Source organism: Thamnophis sirtalis, unplaced genomic scaffold (assembly GCF_051295495.1).
Source record: "Thamnophis sirtalis isolate CommonGarterSnake01/CBP01778 unplaced genomic scaffold, rThaSir2_p1.2 scaffold_5, whole genome shotgun sequence".
In the NCBI taxonomy this organism is placed as follows: Eukaryota; Metazoa; Chordata; class Lepidosauria; order Squamata; family Natricidae; genus Thamnophis; species Thamnophis sirtalis.
Genome location: NW_028261385.1, coordinates 69,871,103 through 69,890,769, shown reverse-complemented (window position 1 = coordinate 69,890,769; position 19,667 = coordinate 69,871,103). Strand labels below are relative to the sequence as shown.

General features: G+C 39.2%; 1 protein-coding gene across 1 annotated transcript in view; it reads right to left on the bottom strand.

Annotated features, from left to right (window-relative positions):
• LOC148045417 (uncharacterized) overlaps positions 1 to 19,667 on the bottom strand; it is a 69,128-nt gene that overhangs the window by 16,248 nt on the left and 33,213 nt on the right. The window contains exon 3 of the mRNA XM_087715987.1: positions 1,953 to 2,051. Coding sequence (XP_087572113.1) covers positions 1,953 to 2,051 — 99 coding nt within the window. The remainder of the gene's footprint in view (positions 1 to 1,952; positions 2,052 to 19,667) is intronic.

The window sequence follows — 19,667 nt, the reverse complement described above, 5'->3', positions numbered from 1 at the left end:
TTAACAATCGTGGCAAGAAAAGTCATAAAATGAGGGAAAACTCATTTGACAAATGTCTCACTTAACAACATAAATTTTGGGCTCAATTGTGGTTATAGGTTGAGGACTACCTGTTTTAGAAATTCTTCTTTCTCTTTACCCACCAGCCACGTTTGCACCCTGAAAAGGATTGGGGGTGTCTGTGGTATCCTTGAAAAAATAAAACTGGTATGGGTCAATTAATGCTATTGTCAGTTTTGGAAGTCATTTTTCCTTTTGCTTCCTGATTGCCACATATTTTAGCCTGGGAAATTGGCAGTTTTTTTTGTTTTGTTGGAACGATGGAAATTTAGCCAGAACAACATTCTTTCTTCTGGAAGTCAAGGACACTTGCCTGCACCTGCATGGGAGTGGTTGAAGATTGTCTCAAGTTACCTTGGAATATTGGATTGGACCATGTGATGGACTTGGGGGTGTGGGCAAGGGTTGTGAACTCATAACTGGGTGGAGAAAACCTGGAAGCTTTCAGATTCTGGGTTTCCCAGATGTGCCAACATAGCATAGTTCCTAATAAATTGGAACTTTGAGGAAATTCAGGCCTTTTTATTTTATTTTTATTTCGTTGTGGGTTTTCTTGGAACGCTAACAGCTATGAGGGTTACTTTTAACTCTAAATAGCCAGAGTTTGTTTGAAGCTAGAGTAATTCCCTCCAGTTAACAATGTTATTGAGATAACTGGCAGAGGTGTTTAATGACTCCTTTATCTTTTGGGAAAGAGATAAAATTCTTGAGAAGTTCTGCAGAACTATGCTAGGTGTTGTCCTTCCGAAGCTACAAGTTGGTGGGAAGTCAAAACAGGGATAGGGCCTTTTAAAATAATAATAATTTAAAAAGTATACCGTATTTTTCAGAGTATAGGGGTGAAAATCTGGGTGCGTCTAATACACTGAATACAGCATTTTTGGCCTCCCAAAACCCTGCCCCTTTTCAAAAATGGACATGCAGGGGTTTTTGGAGACCTGCCAAGTGCTCCCGGGAGCTGGGGGGGGGGAATGAGCGAAAAACAGTTTTTTGCTCATTTTTGCCCCCCCCAGCTTCTAGGAACACTTTGCAGGCTTCTCAAACTCTCTGCATGCCCTGTGTTTCACAAAAAGTGAGGCGTGCAAAGGGTTTGGGAGGCCTGCAGAGTGCAAAACCTTATTTTTTTATTTACCTCTTCAAAATCTTGGTGCATCTTATACTCTGAAAAATATGTTATGTGGCATCATCAATCCATGGCTTTGCACCATAACCCTGACTGTGGCGGCATCTATTCCTATTTCACCATTGGTATGGTAAAGAGGAATGCTAGGAAGAATGAGAAGAGAAGGAGAACAGAAGAGAAGACAGAGATGGAGGAAACAGGGGAAATTTGGGAGGATTTGAAAATTCAACTTGAGACATCCAGGCTGTGCAGTGCTGGTGCATGGAAACTGGTCATTTGGCTCAAGGAGGGCATGACTTTATTAGCCGTGGAACATGAACATGGCCTTTGTCTTTCCTCTGAGTCTTGTACCGCAAATGGAAGTACATCTTTTATGCTCTCCATGCCTTCTTCTGTGCTGTCTTTTTATACGCATGAGTGTATCAGCCTTAATGAAGATTTACCCCATTTTTCTAGTTCTTTAATGAGTCATATCATTAATACAACTATATCTTGAATACAAATCATTAATAGTGCTTCTTATATCAGATTCATTTAGAAACCTAACAAAAGACGCATTATTCTGTTCCTCCATGTTCCAAATTAATTCTTCCAAATTGTTTTGAAAGTGCACAACCCTATGCCTAAACATTTCTACCTAGAGTTAAAATTTGTTTTTGAAATAGACACATTAAGAATTGTGAGGCAAACTGGCAATCAGATTCCGCTATCTTGATATTGCTCAACTTTCTTACAATTATTCGAGATACAAAAAATGGATTAATTATACCTGTTTTGCTTTCACTTTTGCTTTCAACTGTAGGAAAGATGGAATTCCTTTTTTTCTTCCACAACCAAGAATGTGATGACATAGGAATATTTTCATCATCTGTTAGGTAGGTAGGAACAAAAAAACAAAGATACCTTTATTATTTTAAATCTGATCATATAAACTTATAAAGAACCCTCTTTTTATTACACGGAATCTGCCACTAAGAAATAATGCTGCAAACTTCAATTGTTAAATCAATCTATCTATCTATCTATCTATCTATCTATCTATCTATCTATCTATCTATCTATCTATCTATCTATCTATCTATTTATCTATCCATCTATCATCTATCTATCTATCTATCTATCTATCTATCTATCTATCTATCTATCTAACTATCATCATCATCTATCATCTATTTATCCATCCACACCTTGGGGTATGTGTTCTATTAAGATACAGCATGTTGTGCCTTAAATTGTTTCTACTGTACTGCTGTAAAATGGCTTCTACTGTAAAATGGCTTCTACTGTACATTGCAGTGGAGTTGCGATGGTAATGGCTTCACAGTACTCTACAAGGGTGGGTCCCTCTGGTAAGGAGTAAAATCCAACATTAGAAATTATGTTTGGTCCGGGATTATTTTTGAGGACAAATATATGAATTAGGACAAATAAATACCCAAGGAATGCCAGATTATCAGCTAGTTGATATATAAAAACTTCATGTGCAGTATATTCATAAGTTGTTCAGCAAAGCCCAATCAATTTAAATTCTGAAATTTTAACCTAAATGTTTTGTTCAGTCTGTACTAATTTCAATACAGTACTTTGACTTTAAGCAAATGTTGTGTTATCAGAAACATTCCTCATATTCCTCCTTCACATTCCTCAGAGATCCTTACCTTTGAATCTGATTGCACTTAGTACATTTCTCTGTTGCCCAGTGTTGGTTTTACTGTTGGAAGGGGAAATCAGAAAAAAAAAAACACCAAATGGATGTGGTGTATGCCAATGACCCGCACCTTTTGGGCACCAAGGACTGGTTTCATGGAGACAGCTTTTTCCGTGGACGGGAGAGGTGTGGTTTCACATACTGCCTGAATCCCGTGGATGGGGCTTTGATTGTTTAAACAGCCCCTTCCACATGCCGTGGCCCAGTGCTGGTCCATGGCCTGAGAGTTGGGAACCCCGGTGTATGCCATAAGGACAGTGAACAACTTGGCTCTCTGTTTGTAAAAAGATTGCTATAACTAGAATGTATGAGTTTGATCAATTGAGTGCACCTATTGGTTCAGACTGGTTTGGCTGAACTGGTAGTGATTTGGCAGCCTAGGTCGCTGGAACCGGCAGCGCCCCAGGCCTGCCATGCTCCCAAACCAGTTCTCTAGGCAGTGCCATAAGTGCCGCCATGTTGTGTTTTGCTTCTGCATATGTGCAGAATATTTTTTGCACTGCATATGTGTGCTTGTCAAGCACATCAAGCGCATATGCACAAAGTGTCCACAAGCAAACCGGCAGTAGTGACTGCCAGAACTCACCCCTGGTGCACCTGATTTGTAAAATGTGTTGACAAGACAAACAGTCAAATCTGCTCATATATTAATCTTTGGTTATACTGCAAGGGTGTCCAGTTTTGGCAACTTTAAGACCTGTGGACTTCAATTCCCAGAATTCCCCAACACCCAGGGTTAAAATACCAGTGAAAGACTATACTGAATAGTTCATTCTGGCTTTGTCAGATCAGTCTCAATTGTTGTGCCCTGAAAATTTGGAGGAACCCAGGTTACTGCTAGTATATTTAGTCCTTAATCTCTCATGGTTAATTAAATTTAGCTGGAAAGGACGGGTTTGTACTAGAGTTGACTAAATGCTTCTGTGCAGGATAGGGCAAGTCTGACCATTTTAAAATAGATTTTCCCTTGACCTGGAAGATTGTAATGATTGCCCTCATCTGCAGATATCCCCTTTTGGAGCATTTTAGTAAATTGATATAACCATTATCATCAGTAAGAGACATTAAGTATAGGTAGTTCTCAACTTACTACTGTAATGGAGCTTGCCCTTTATGGTCATAAGTTACAATGGTCATAAAGTGAGTCAAATATTTTTAAGGTGGGTGATCCTTAGTGACCTTTCACAGCTGTGATGATGATGAAAAAGTAATTTTGTGAGTAATCCTTGTCTTTATGACCTTTGAAGGTGTGTAAAACATAGGGAAGTTGAAGTAAGAATATAATATTGTTGTTGATTTCACTTAGTGACTATTTTGCTTAATGATTGGGCTGCCGGTCCCAATTGTGTTCAGTAAAAGAGGACTTCCTATAACCTAAAATCAAACTTCCATATTATTATCCCCCCATAAGGGCAGGCATTTAGCTGGACCAAGGTCTCCCCAGGTCTTAGCACGAAAAAACCTGTTATTTTTTCCATCATACAAAGGCAAAGGTTTTGCCTAATATTTAATAAAATAAATATAACATGTTATTCTTTCCATCTTATTCCATTATACAAAATTGATTTGGTTTGGTTTGGTTTATTAGATTTATATGCCACCCTTCTCCCAAGGACTCAGGGCGGCATACAACATTAAAAGAAACACCTAATACCCAAAAGTTAAAAAAAATTAAATAGAATATCCCAAACAAACACAATATGAATTGACAATAACATTTTTTTTAAAAAAAATCAAATTAAAATTAACAATGATCAATAATTTATTTTGTTTTGTTTAGGCCAGGCTGGCTTGCTGGAAAAGCCAACTTTTTAGGGTGCGTCGGAAAGACCGGAGGTCAGGGATTATACAAAGCTCCAGGGGCAGCTCATTCCAGAGGGAAGGCACTCTGACAGAGAAGGCTTTCCCCCTGGGGCTCGCTAGCTGACACTGTCTGGCCGACAGCACCCAGAGGAGGCCAACTCTGTGGGATTGCACTGGACGGTGGGAGGCTACTGGTGGCAGTAGGTGGTGTCGCAGGTATCCTGGGCCTAAGCCATGGAACCCTTTAAATGTCATAATTAGTACCTTGAATCACACTCGGAAGGCAACTGGCAACCAGTGCAGGCCGCCTAAAAGGGTTGTAAAATGGGAGTACTTGGGTGTCCCCATGATAACCCGCACAGCTGCATTCTGGACCAGTTGAAGCCTCCGGGTGCTCTTCAAGGGCAGCCCCATGTAGAAAACGTTACAGTAGTCCAGGTGAGAAAAGACAAGGGCATGAGTGACTGTGCACAGTATCCCAATCCAGGAAGGGGCGCAACTGACGTACCAGGCGAACCTGGTAAAAGGTCCCCCTGGTCACGGCCGTCAGGTGTTCTTCTAAACTAAGCCGCATATCCAGGAGGACGCCCAGATTGTGGGCCCTCTCTGAGGGGGGCTAAAATTTCTCCCCCTATCATCAAAGATGGAACAAGATGCACAAATTGGGATAATGGAAACCACAGCCACACAATCTTAGAGGGATTGAGCTTGAGCCTGTTCCTCCCCATCCAGATCCGCACAACCTCCAGGCGTCGGGACATCACACCAAGGGCATCATTTGGGTGGTTTGGGGTAGAGATGAAAAGTTGGGTATCATCAGCATATTGATGATACCGTACCCCAAAACCACGGATGATCTCACCCAGTGGTTTCATATATATGTTGAACAGGAGGGGTGAGAGAACCGTGCCTCGGGGTCGATCCCTACCTTCCAGTCAACACAAACTGCAACCGATCCGACAGGTAGGAAGAGAACCACTGTAAAACGGTGCCCCCCCCACTCCCAACCCCTCGAGTCATCGCAGTAGGATACCATGGTTGATGGTATCGAAAGCCGCTGAGAGGTCTAATAGGTCCAGGAAAGAGGAACAGCCCCTATCCCGGGCCCGCCAGAGATCATCGAACAATGCGACCAATGCCGTCTCCGTGCTGTATCCGGGCCTGAAACCCGACTGAAATGGATCCAGGTAGACAGCTTCATCCAGGGACTGGGGAAGCTGATGTGCTACCGCATTTTCAACAACCTTCGCTACAAAGCAAAGGTTGGAGACCGGACAATAGTTGGCTAAAGAAGCTGGGTCCAGGGAAGGCTTCTTAAGGAGGGGCCTCACCACCGCCTTCTTCAAGGCGATGGGAAAGAACCCCTCTCTCAATGAAACGTTGGTAATCGCCTGGAGCCAGCCTCGAGTCACCTCCCGGGAAGCTGAGATTAATCAAGAGGGACACGGGTCCAGCACACAAGTGGCAGCACTGAGTCTCCCCATAATCCTGTCCATACCCTCGGGGGTCACAGGATCAAACTCATCCCAGATGGTCTCCACAAGATTCATCCCCGTCGACTCGCCCGAATCTACCCAGTCAGAGTCCAAGCCTGTCCGGATCTGAGTGATTTTATCCTGCAGATACTGAACAAATTCTTCAGCCCTACCCTCATCCTTTTATTTATTTATTTTGAAAATGTCATTCTTTCCTCTCTTTCTGTTTCTGAATTACTTCATTTGTCTGTTTTTCTGTTGACCTAACTATATTTCTATACATTATCCTATAAATATATTGCCCAAGTTTCTCTTTTTTCTTACCACTCCCTGAGCGGTTACCCCATTATTTTGCTCGTTTTTGGCTTTTATTCTTTTGCATACTTTTCTGAGGCCTTGCCTTGCTTCACCCAGCAGGTTCTTTCACCTTGTGTAATAGAGTTACTTAACACTACATTCCTTTTTCTCTTCCTTTTGAAAAATTGTAAACTCTTTATTAGCTGTTAAAAATAAACTTAAATTTAAAAAAAGATGCACACACGAAACACCATCTGCCTTTAGGGCCCACTGCCTTCTTACTTCTTTGACAACAAAAATAATTGAAGTCAAATTTATATACAAGGAATGATATATGAATATAATTAGCGGATAAAACAAGAGAACAAGAGCATAGCAATTAATACCTCCCATTATTACTCTGTATAATTTATTATGCTTATGTTATTTCTGGGCCCTTTAGCAGCCCTGTACTTTGTTCCAGCTGATTAAATTAAAATAACACATGTTGAGGGAATAAATTGCAAAACTATTCTAGCTGTCCAAATCACCCTAACAATTATGTATGGTATATTGAGCAGAGGTAAAAACTACTCATTTCACTAATTGGAATTATCATTCAAATTATGTTAAAAATCCTTAGCACACGTAAAGGCAATCAATGTTTTGTTTTGTTATAATATATGATTTTTATTGAAACTTTTAAACAAGAAGTTAAACAATTAATATAGTCTAATATAGAATACAGGAGAACAAAAAGAAAAAGAAAGCAATCATACAAGAAAAGAAAAAAGTGGAAAAAAATAGAAGAAAAAAAGACATGATTTCCAATATTCACAGAGTTAAAGTACAAATATATTTATTTAGGCAAATCTGTCTAATCATCAAAACCATAAATAATATTCCTTTTTTTTTTCATTTTTACACAAAACATCCTTAAGAAGTTTCCAGCCATCAATAAATGTAGATAATATCTTTTCTCTAATCAAATAAGTCACTTTAGTCATTTCAGCAAAATCTGACAGTTTAACCAACCATTTCTCCATAGTGTATAGTATTGAAACTTTCCATCTCTGGGCATATAGTAATATTGCTGCAGTAATCATATACTGAAATATTCTGCCATGGCTTTTTTCTAACTTTAAGCCCTAAATGGAAACGTTCCAGTTTCAAATAAATATTGAACTTAAAATCCTGTTGCTCACATTTTCAATAGACATTCTTAATGATTTCTTTATTGTTATGTACTAAGGGAAGCCACCGCTGCCTCCTAGAAGAATGAAATATTTTAGGAAATATTATATTTTCCTAAAGGGAGAAATGGAGAAACATGCTCTTGGAGGCAGAAAGCAGCCCCCACTTTTTTAAATAGCCGTCAGCAGATGTCAGCACTTAAGAAATAAAGAGCTCATTGAAAGAAGCCAAGTATCTAGGTAGCTCTATTCATAAGTAAATACCCTCACCCAAGAGCCAAAACAGGATGAAAATCATTAAGTCACAACAGGAATTGCATCACCTTCAGAAACTTCAAACTTAGCTCAGACAAATACCTAGGATTTGTATTTTGTCTATAGAGCCAGCTATGACCCCTAGGTGAAGGGACACAGTGGCTAAGACACTGAGTTTGTCAATCAAAAGGTCAATAGTTCAGTGGTTCAAACCTCTAGTGCCGCATAACGGAGTGAGCTCCTGTTACTTATCTCAGCTTGTGCCAAACTAGCAGTTCGGAAGCACGTAAAAATGCAAGCAGAAAAATAGGGAAAGTAACAGTGTTTCATGCCCCTTTTGCATTTAGTCATGCCGGCTACATGACCAGGGAGATGTCTTTGGACAGTGCTGGCTCTTCGGCTTTGAAACAGAGATGAGCACTGCCCCCTAGAGTCGGGAACGATTAGCACATATGTGCACGGGGAACCTTTACCTTTACCTATGATCCCTAGAAAACTCCTACATGGCCGCACGGGAGTCTGACAACAGCCAAAAAAACCCACTCTCAACTACATGTGGCCAGCTGCCCAGAACCGATGTGATTCTGCTTCATCATGAAATCATCTTCGCAATCAGCCTCCATGTTTCCAATATCTTTCTCCCGGCTTGGAACTGAACCAGGTGGATATTTCTTCCCACAGTATCAACAATACATCATTTTATAAAAATTCTCATTAAGATCATACCCCAATGTAAATCTCAGCATCTTTAATCACTCATTTTCCCATTGAGTCACCTGTATATTATAACCAAAATTCTAAGTCCAATTTAATCCGTAACCTGCTTTTCAACAAAAACTTATACACTTTAGCAATTACCTGTTATCATCAGTACACAATTGTATTTCAAATTCTGTCTTGCTTTGCTCCACACTCTTACTCTTTTTATTTATTTTAAATGTTTCATATAACCATAAATGAGAAAATCATTGACAACAATATCCTCCTATATTTTGATTTTATTTTAAGTTAACCTTGATAGTTTTCTGATAACTCTTGCTATGTCAACCATTTATTCGCCTACCAGTTTTCTATTATGACATGTTTCTTGGCTTAAGATATAATAAAGTCTTTTCAGGCACAACCTGGGTTCATATTTATTCCATCATCTCAGTATTGTATAATAAGATGATTTTTAAAATCCCTATTAATTTTAACTTTATCGTATCAAAAATATCCATGCCATTCAAATCTTGTGTTGTGAGATAATTACAAAAATCTCTTATTTTTAGTAACAACCATTCTTTCATCCAGAGAGCAAACAACAACCATTTAAATATAAATGGCTGGGGTATTCTGGGAGTTGAAGTCCACAGGACTTAAAGGCGCCAAGGTTGAGAAACACTGCATTAAGTTCTTAATTCTTGTTGTTCCTTATTCCCAACATATTATGTCTAGGAGAAAGATATACAGAGAGGGCACATTAGCTGTATTCACAGTTTGTTTCTCACTATAATACTGCAGTTGATCAGTGTTGCATATCATAATTGGATGTTCAGCAGAGATAACACAGCTAATCAAGATAAGTCACTTCCAGTCACAAACAGACAGGAAGGAAGATAGCAATATCCTCAAAGTCAAATATGATTCAAATACAATGACTATGGGCCTAAAGCAATATTACAGGAAGAACAAAGAAATCTCTCCCTCTGATACAGTTTATGAAAACAACTTTATAGGCATAATACAGTGGTGAAATTCATTTTTTTACTACCAGTTCTGTGGGCATTGCTTGGTGTGAGTTGCTTGGTGGGCATGGCAGGGGAAGGATACTGCAAAACCTCCATTCCCACCCCACTCTGGGGCCAGCCAGAGGTGGCATTTGCCGGTTCTCTGAACTACTCAAAATTTCCACTACTGGTTCTCCGAACTACTCAAAATTTCCATTACCGTTGCTCCAGAACCTGTCAGAACCTGCTGGATTTCACCCTTGGCCTAATACAATATTAGTAAAGCAGCACATTAGATACAATCAGGCCAATCAGTCAAACATTCTTCATTCATCCTGGTATTAGTCAACAAAATAGTTCAGCAATCTGGAGTCCATTCAGAAACAGGCCTAGAAAAATGAAAAGTATCAGTTGTCTTGATGTTTCTTAGCAATACACACACAGAAGTAACTTCCCAATTCCTGACTTGAAGATAAAAACGATTAAGAAATTATGGAATCCTTCAGTTAAGAAGTAGATAGTGTGATTTTAGGGTAAAATCCAAATAAACCTTGTGATTTCTTAAAAATATTTTCTTCTGATGTCTCATTTAGCAGATCCAGTGCTTTTAAACAAGGAAATGTTTGTTAACATGTGAACAGAAGCTCTATTCAATTCTCAAAGGAAGGCTGTTTTTGTCTATCATATTTTTTCATGAATATTTGCGCAGGAATAGGGGTGCCACAAGTCATAAACTAGATGTAGATACACAACAACTCATCCCAATCCAAATTCCATATTCTTCAAATAGAGTTTGAAAACAACCTCACCACCTGACCAGGGATCAGTGTATTTATTCTATTTCTGAATTGTTTTTCATAATGCAGTTTCCTGGGAGATGAATTGAACCAGTTTCAAAATTAAGTCAATATAATGTGGGGTTCAGATTGCACAGTCCATCCATAACAACTATAAAGTAAAATTTCACTATGCCATCTTTGTACCGTGGGCCCCACTGTTGTGGTATAAAAAAGGAATTCAATTGTGGCACCAGCAATTACAACCTTAGTGGAGGTAATGGAAACCTTGTAATAACAATGCTACAAATAGTGAGACCCCGTGCACTGCAATATTTTCAGCTGTCTTTTGGTGGATTTTATAGAGAATGGCCTTCAGAATGGTTTCTTCAGCAGAAAAGAACCACTTATGCAATCTGATAGATGTCGAAGGAACAATGCTTCTGGACTTAGAGTAGGTTGAGATAAAACTCCAGTCAGGAACCTCAGTTCAGATTCTTAGATAGACTCAGAAGAATCCGGATCACATCCTAGGGTTTGGAATATTCACAGCATAGACCCACCCTGTGCATAGACCCACCCTATGCTAGGCTATGCTAGGCTATTAGCATAGCCTAGCATAGCCTAGCATAGCACAGCACAGCACAGCATAGCAGAGTAGAGCATAGCAGAACAGAGCAGAGCATAAAGCTGGAAGGGACCTTGGAGATCTTCTAGTCCAGCCCCCTGGTGGACTAGAAGATCTATACTATTTAGCGTAACCCAGGGGTGAAATCCAGCAGGGTTAGGGTTATGTGATTTTGCAGTGTCCTTTCCCTGGAGTGGGGAAGATTTTGCAGGATCCTTCTCCTGCCACGCCCACCAAGCCACACCCACCAAGTCACACCATGCCCACCAAGCCACACCCACAGAACTGGTAGTAAAAAAAAATGAATTTCACCACTGGTATAACCTATACTATTTTAATTCCAAGTTGCTTCTCTCTTTGATTAGTTTCCAATCATTGTTTCTTGTCCTGCCCACTGGTGCTTTGTAAAATAATTTGATCTCCTCTTCTTTGTGGCAGCCCCTCAAATACTGGAATACTGCTATCATGTTGCCCCCAATTCTTCTTTTCTTTAGAGTAGCCAAACCCAAATCCTGTAGCCGTTCTTCATATGTTTTAGACTCCAGACCTTTGATCATTTTAGTTGCTCTTCTCTGAACTTTTTCCAAAGTCTCAACATCTTTTTTTGTAGTATGGTGACCAAAATTGGTTGCTGTATTCCAGTTTGGTCTTACTAGGGTAAATATATATGACTCCATGCCAGAGTCATGTTGAAGTGCCTCAACGGGGGTGGCTTATAAAATGGGTAGGATCTTCTCTCTATCCAGTCAGCCACCCAATTACAGAGCCCATTGGCTCCCAGCAGAGGCAGGTTTTAAGAATCTTCTGGAAAGTTAGGAGTCAGGGGGAATATTACAAAACAGGGCGGCCACAGCAAAAAAGTATCTTCTCCTGGATCCTGTCAGTCACAATTCTTTGATAGTTGGGACCCTAAGTAGGCCCTCTCTGCTGGATCAAGTGGGCTAGCCAATCTCATTGGACCTAGATGGTTTCTTAGATACTACTTCTTTCTTACCAGCCATTTTTTTGCACCTCTTTTTTAGTAAGTAGATGATGGGGTGAAGTTTCCTGCATGGCCACAGATAGAGAGGAGAAGGAGTAGAAAGCTTGGTTACAAAATTTCATTTATACTGATAATGTCCTAATTTCCCCTCATCCATATTTGGTAGTCCAAGCTATCTTTAGAAATAAATGGCAGTGAGAAGAAAGGGTGGTTGGTATCATGACAGACCTTGCCGGTTGTTCTCATTTAGTGACTACAATTGGGACCATAAACTGGTCATTGTGAACTATTGCTAAGGGAAATCATAATCGGGTTCATTTCAGCTTTCCTTTGCTTTGCAGAAGTTGTAAATGTGAGGATTGGTTGTAACATTCCTTTCTCATTACCATCATAACTGTGAACTGTCATTGTACATGGCAGTTGCTAAACAAGGACTACCTATATAGGGGAATGCCTGGTGAAATGCGCATAAAAATAAAAATATAAGCTGTGGTAAAACCAATATATACATATACAGTATATATATATGCAGTATGTATGTATGTATGTATGTGTGTGTGTGTGTGTGTGTGTGTATGTATGTATGTGTATATATATATATATGTATGTATGTATGTATGTATGTATGTATGTATGTATGTATTATTATCAGCACAAATAATAACATATATATATATATATATATATATATATATATATATATATATATATATATATATATATATATATATATATATATATATATATATATATATATACACACACACACACACACACACACACACACACACACACACACACACCGCATACACAGGTCTTGTTGTATTCGGGTCTTTTCCCGCATAAGATTGAGATTGTCTTGGCAATGTTTCGGCGAGGTCCCACTCGCCATCTTCAGGCTGGTGTTTTCGGCTTCGTGCTTGTGCGAGTAAAGCGTGGTCGGAGCTGCTGTCTTTCTATAAATCTTGGTGGGGGGGGGTGTGGAGTGCTGGCTTTGTTGCGGTGGAGGGAGGGACAGGGGGTTAACGCTCCTCTTTGGTGGGGATGCATATGTGCTCTGGATCGGAGGCAGCTCAGCTTCGCCCAAGTTCTTGCACCAGAGCGAATGAGAAGCCCCGGCGAAGGTTCCTGCATCCCTGCTGAAGAGGAGCATTAACCCCCCATCCCTCCCTCCACCGCAACAAAGCCAGTACTCCCCACACACCCCACCAAGATTTACACAAACACACACACACACACACACACAGTCATCCTGAAATATATCAAAACAATTATCGTAAAAGAGCTATCAAGCAAGAAATCAAGTGCCTGGCTATGGTTGTGTGAGCACACACAATGGGCACATGATGTGTGTGTCCACTTAATGAATGTTCCCTTGGGTTGCACATTGGCTCCTCATATTTCTGTGATGCAGGGGACTTCCACTTTTCATTGTTTTCTGCTGGTTACCTGCTGCATTGCAGAAGGCCAAATGCATGTCAAAACCTCATGAGCAGAACAAGGTGACTGTGTCTTCCGGGACAGAAAAGGATAATTACTAAATCCATCAAGTACAGAGTAAAAAAAGAACTGGCTTGTTTCATTTTCTTTTGTTTGAAAGAGAAAATGTTGATGGGGGAAAAAAAGAAACAAGTTACAACAGAGGACAGAGAATTGGCAGTTACTCCTACAAACAATGTATTTCAATAGGAATTTACACTGTGCTGTATCCTGATGCTTATTAACTTTTAGAAATCTGACTATTATATATCTGGTAATTATCTATCCCTATCATAAATAAGTTGTTCTCTAAAGAAATGTCATTAAAGATACTCTTAAGACAGTGATGGCGAACGTTTTCGGTGCTGAGTGCCTAAACCAGAACACAGGTGTGCACGCACTCATGCCGGAGTTTTGCAAACCCAAAGACCAGGTGGCCAGTGTGCATGCATGGACCGGCCACCTGGTCTTCTGGTTTCTGGCAGGTGCGTGCATGCCAGTCAGCTGGTGTCTGTGTGTGCATGCGTGTTGGCCACCTGCTGCTAGCATGTGATGGAGCGCCGAAAACCCGAAGACCAGGTAGCCGGTACACACATGCGGACTGGCCATCTGGCCTTTGGGTTTCCGGTGCTCCAGCGTGCACATAGACCAGCTTGTTGGCATGCATGTGCACACTGGAACCAGGAGAGCTGCTAGCAATGGTACACATGCCCACAAAGAGGGCTCTGCATGCCACTTCTGGCATGCCTGCCATATGTTCCCCATCATGGCTCTAAGAGAACCATCCTATTTGATGACAAGGACCTGTGTTTTTGTGTACAATTTTAATATACCCTTTTGACCTCTAAATAATAGTTCTATAGTAGCAATAGCAATAGCAGTTAGACTTATATACCGCTTCATAGGGCTTTCAGCCCTCTCTAAGCGGTTTACAGAGTCAGCATATCGCCCCCACAGTCTGGGTTCTCATTTTACCCACTTCGGAAGGATGGAAGGCTGAGTCAACCTTGAGCTGGTGAGATTTGAACCGCCGAACTGCAGTTAGCAGTCAGCTGAAGTGGCCTGCAGTACTGCACTTTAACCACTGCGCCACCTCGGCTCTGTTATATAGCTCATACCATTTTATTTCAGCTTCTTCTCATGTATGGTTTATTTTTATTTTTTTTAAAAAAAACCCTCTGTTGAGTATAGATTTAACTTGTTCAGTGATTGAAGATCAAGCAATATCTGAATTGCAAGAAGATAGATGGGTATCGAACATGGATAACTCCCAAAGCTTATGGAAAGGGACATGAGCCATTTGTCCATAGGAAGTATTTCTTCAATAAGCTGTGATGGTAAAATCCTTCACCGGCCAAATTCATACTACCAAGCCTATGAAATCTCCCCTAACACGTGAATTGCTAAACGTCTCTTGTAAGAAAACATTCAGCCAGGTTTTGGCTATCACAAAGCCAACAGTCTATGCTGATCTGCTCCAGCACAAGAAGAGACAATGAAATACCATCAAGTATTCTAATGTTTATGCACCAGTATGGGTGGATGTACACTTTGGCCTAACACAACAGCAAAGAAGGGGTGAAACAAATAAATGTTAATATTCAGTGTCCCCCCTTTTTGTTCCTTTGAGTCAGTTTTTGATCCCTGTCTGGACAAATTCTTACAGGCTATTTGGCAGGATTTCAGAATGGTTTTCCATTGCCTCCTTTCTAGGGCTGAGAGAGAGGGTCTGGCCCAAGATCATCCTGCGGGCTCGGAGCCTGAAGTGGGAGTAGAACTCAAGGTCTCCCAGTTATTAGCCAAGTGGAGCACCACAATAGGGAACTAATGGAGGGGAACAGTTTCATTTGGGTCCCCGTTATTCACTAAACTAAACTGGCTTTCACTCAGTATCTTACTCCAAGATAAGAAGAAATGGGATTAGCAGATTAATTCAGAAATGGGTGAAATGGAACATGTGCAAAAGAGACGCCATGTGGAAATTGTTACTCCAATATTTAGGAAAGCAGAATGAGCATTGTAAAATTCCTGCTGAAAAAGAGAGATCTGGAATATGCTATCACCGTGATAAAATAGCCATCATTAGTATCACCCAACAGAATGCTAGCAAATGAATGTCAAAACCAAGCTTGTAAAATAGCTCATTTCAGTTAATATATAGCTATTAATAGCTAATAATCAAAATCAATGTTTCTCTACCTTGGTAACTTTATGGACTTCAACTCCCAGAATTCCTCAGCCATTAAAGTTGCCAAGGTTGAGAAACATTAACATAAATAATAAGTTAGCCAATTTGACCCAATACATTACATTATTTTGCAATATTCATTAACGAGGACCCAAATGAAACTGTTCCCCTCCATTAGTTCCCTATTGTGGTGCTCCATTCACAGCACAATACCACTTCTAGAACTAAAAAACGCATGACACACCTGAGGTCCAAAACCCATCATTAATACAAGTGAGGAAACTATTTTTCAGGAATAATGGATGCCCTGATCTTGCCATTACTTCAATAGCAGGAGCAACATATTTAATTTAAGTATTTCTGGTGCTTTGAGGAAACATAATGATAACCAGCTGCACCCATTTCATTAGCATTTGGCTGACTCTATGAAAACAGAAGTTGGGATAAAGCAAGACTTCAGTCTAGTCCAGTATCTTGCAAGAGGAAACGGGAAAATGGAATTTTTTTTGAGGTCTAATAGAGACCAATCCTCTCAATGCTTCTAAAAATCCTCAGTATCTTTCATGCCATTTGTATATTTGCAGTGGGAATTATTGATGATGCTGGTCAAAGGCTTGTATTGTAATGAGAAGCAAGAAGAATGAGTTGATAGACAATTGATACACAAGTTGATCAAAATTCATGGAATTCTGCAATATATCTAGGATTACCAGTTTATTTAGCAGGGCTGTCAATATTGTAGGCCAACTAGAACATCACAGGGAAAGCAAAATAAAGAAACAAATACATGAAAATATTCAATGTCTTACTTTCAGATAAGTAGATATAGATGTTCACTTAAATAAGCAGTGTATTAATAAAGTAATTCCTTGGCAAAATATTCTCTATTTTCCACTTTCTTCTTTTTGTGTGTTAATTATTAATGTGCATAACTGACAGTCTCTTACTAAGTTTTCATCTTTTACCTATAAAACTATTCATATATGACAAAATGATTCTATAGTAATATAAATGTGATTTGGATACATGTGAAGCCGCTGACATGGACTATCTTTTTCAACTTCTATTCGACTTACTTCTGTTCGACTAAATAAACTCTAGAATAACAAAAAAGAAGTTGTATTTAAAGGTAATTTTCATTTGATCTGAATAACTCAAGATAGTTTACATGGATGATCTCTTAAAGCATTATAGTGATAGTAAAACTCTGCCTCTTCATGAAAAAACATCAGCTGAAGCTGCCATTGGCCAGTTTGTTTATCTGAGGTTAAGATTTTTTTCGGCCTGATCTCTAAACACAGCTGAATTAAGTTGCACAAGAATCACAGTGCATACATCTGATAAGTAAGTATAGAATAAAGTTTAAACATGGATTTCAACATTTCTGTTAGCTGTAAAGTATTTGGTTCCACTTAATATAATATGTAAAAGCCACGATGGTTTGTGATTGTGATATGTGAACCTGGCTATTGTGAAAAAAATGATATAAAATAATAGTTTAGCATAATTATAGGACTAAAATGATTGCTATTTGGACTTATTTTAATTGTTAGCATATTTAGTGCTTGTGGAGACACATTCAAATGAATACAAACACCTTCTTCATGAATTTAAACAGAGTTGCAGCTGCTATTTGAATTGTATACCACAAATCAAGGAATTTTTCCCTCTTGCAATAAAATGCAGATTAATGATTATTTCTGCTCATTGAGCATTATTTAATAAGGTTCAATGTGATAATAGATGCATTGATATGATATATTAATTTACTCATCCAGATCACAAATGTAGCTTTCAAGCAGAATTATGATTAATTTCCCCCCTAGAAATACACATCTCAAACCTTGCATTAAAAGATATCTCCCTTATACTGTGAATGCCACTCACGTAAGCACGCCCTGACTTGAAATGTGTAAGAGCGATGATAACATTTGCTTCAGGAATGATGTCGATGGTATATTATTTACATATCATTCAGGTGTAACCTTTGATAAATTTATTCTAGCATTGGATTATTTCGACACAATGGCCTTGCAGTTTGGCTCAGGTGTTGCTTTTGTAGCATCTGAACTCCTTTGAAATTTTAATTAAATGTCTTCATGTGGAATCGGTCTCTTTCTGGTACTATAGAGCAAAACTGATGGATTTGAGTTTCTTGCAAATCTGATTTATATAATCAAGAACTGTTACACATTATGGTTAACTGAAATGCAACTATATGAATTGTTATACCATAATTCTATTGTTGTTGCTGTTCAGTTGCTTTGTTGTTCGACTTTTTGCGACTATGTGGGCAACAGCATGCCAGGCCCTCCTGTCCTCCACTGTCTTCTGGAGTTTGTTCAAATTCATGTTTATTATGTCTATGACACTATCTAACTATCTCATCCTCTGCCACTCCCTTTTCCTTTTGCCTTCAATCTAAATTGCAGTTCAAAATTCACCAGGCTCAAGATTGACTCATCCTTCCATCCTTCTGAGGTGGGTAAAATGAGGACCCAAACTGTTGGGGGCAATATGCTGATTATGTAAACTGCTTAGAGAGGGCCAATGGTGTATTAACCATTAGGCAGACTAAGCACATGCTTAGGGCACCAGGCCCAAAGGGGGCACCACAAAGTTGAGAAATAAAAAAAAACCCAATGAAGATTTGTACAGTATGTACAAAGGAGAGGCAACAAGGTTTGACAGTGCTTAGGGCATCAGTGAGCTTTAATCTGCCACTGGAGAGGGCTGTAAAAGCACTATGAAGCAGTATATACAGTAAGACTAAGGGCTATTGCTAAGTGCTATTGCTAAACTGACTAAAGTATTTGAGTTTCAGCTTCAGGATCTGTTCTTTCCTTTAGGATTGACTGAGCTGATCTCCTTGCCACCCAAAGGACTCTCAAGAATCTTCGAAAGTATATCGTAATTCTGAGTAATTACACAAATAGTTGTTACAAGAGAGAAAATAGAAATTAATAATGTGATGGAGTTTTGCTGATCCACGCTGGAATGAACATTTGAGAAACATCAACAACTGGAATTGCTTAATAATGCAGCACGATATTAAGTGCTGGGTGGAAGCACTATTTCCATTCCATTAGATTGCAAAAATGCAGTTGTTCAAGGCTAGGTTTCCTAATCCTTATTCTCTTTTACAAAGGTTCTGTTTTTCTTCATGCCCTCACAGGTTGATTTTAGGATTCAGGTTTAGAAGAAAAAAAGATCAAAGAAGAATGTATAAGCAACTGATCTGTTCCAAGGCTTTAGCTTTACAAATGCTATGTGGACTCAGTTGCATAGAGGGTAAAAGAGTTGTTGACATTATAAACTGTGAACTGAAAGTCATTATTACCAAGCTTCCCACTTTTATGTCTTATTACTACAGAGTCCACTACTCCTTTCCTCTTACTTCCCCTTATTTAGCATCTGTAAGCCGACAGAATGTCTCAATGTATTTGTAAGAGGCAATTGCAGACATATTTCCCAATTTCAATCAGAGCATAAATGACTTTGAACTGCTACTATCTATGATAGTAAAGCTAAAATAGCCCATGAGGAAGAGAATCCATTAGAGTTTTTAATATCAAAATTACCACTGATATTTCAGTTCTCTTCACACTAATTTAACCTTCGTTGTTCATTTTGAATGGTAAATATTATGGATAATTTTCGTGTTAAGTGCCTGATGCTAACTAGGTAAAAATAATAATTCCTAGTTATTTTAAGAAACAGTCTGTGATGTGTTTTCAAAATCAGTTGATACCAAGTAAAAATTTCATTAAAATATATTTCCTCACTTTAAAGTAGAAGAACTTGCTACATTTGTCAGAAACAACAAGCAAATTTTGCTCATTTTCTTGCCAAACAAGCAAAACACAATGTCCCTTAATAATATTTCATCAACGCCAAGGTTGTGTTTTAATGCAATTGCTGGTTTTGACTGCCACAGCAAACTGAGGAATGGATTGCAACATCGGTGGGGGAAGCATATTGCATTTCACTGCAAACCCTGATCTTTAGAAAT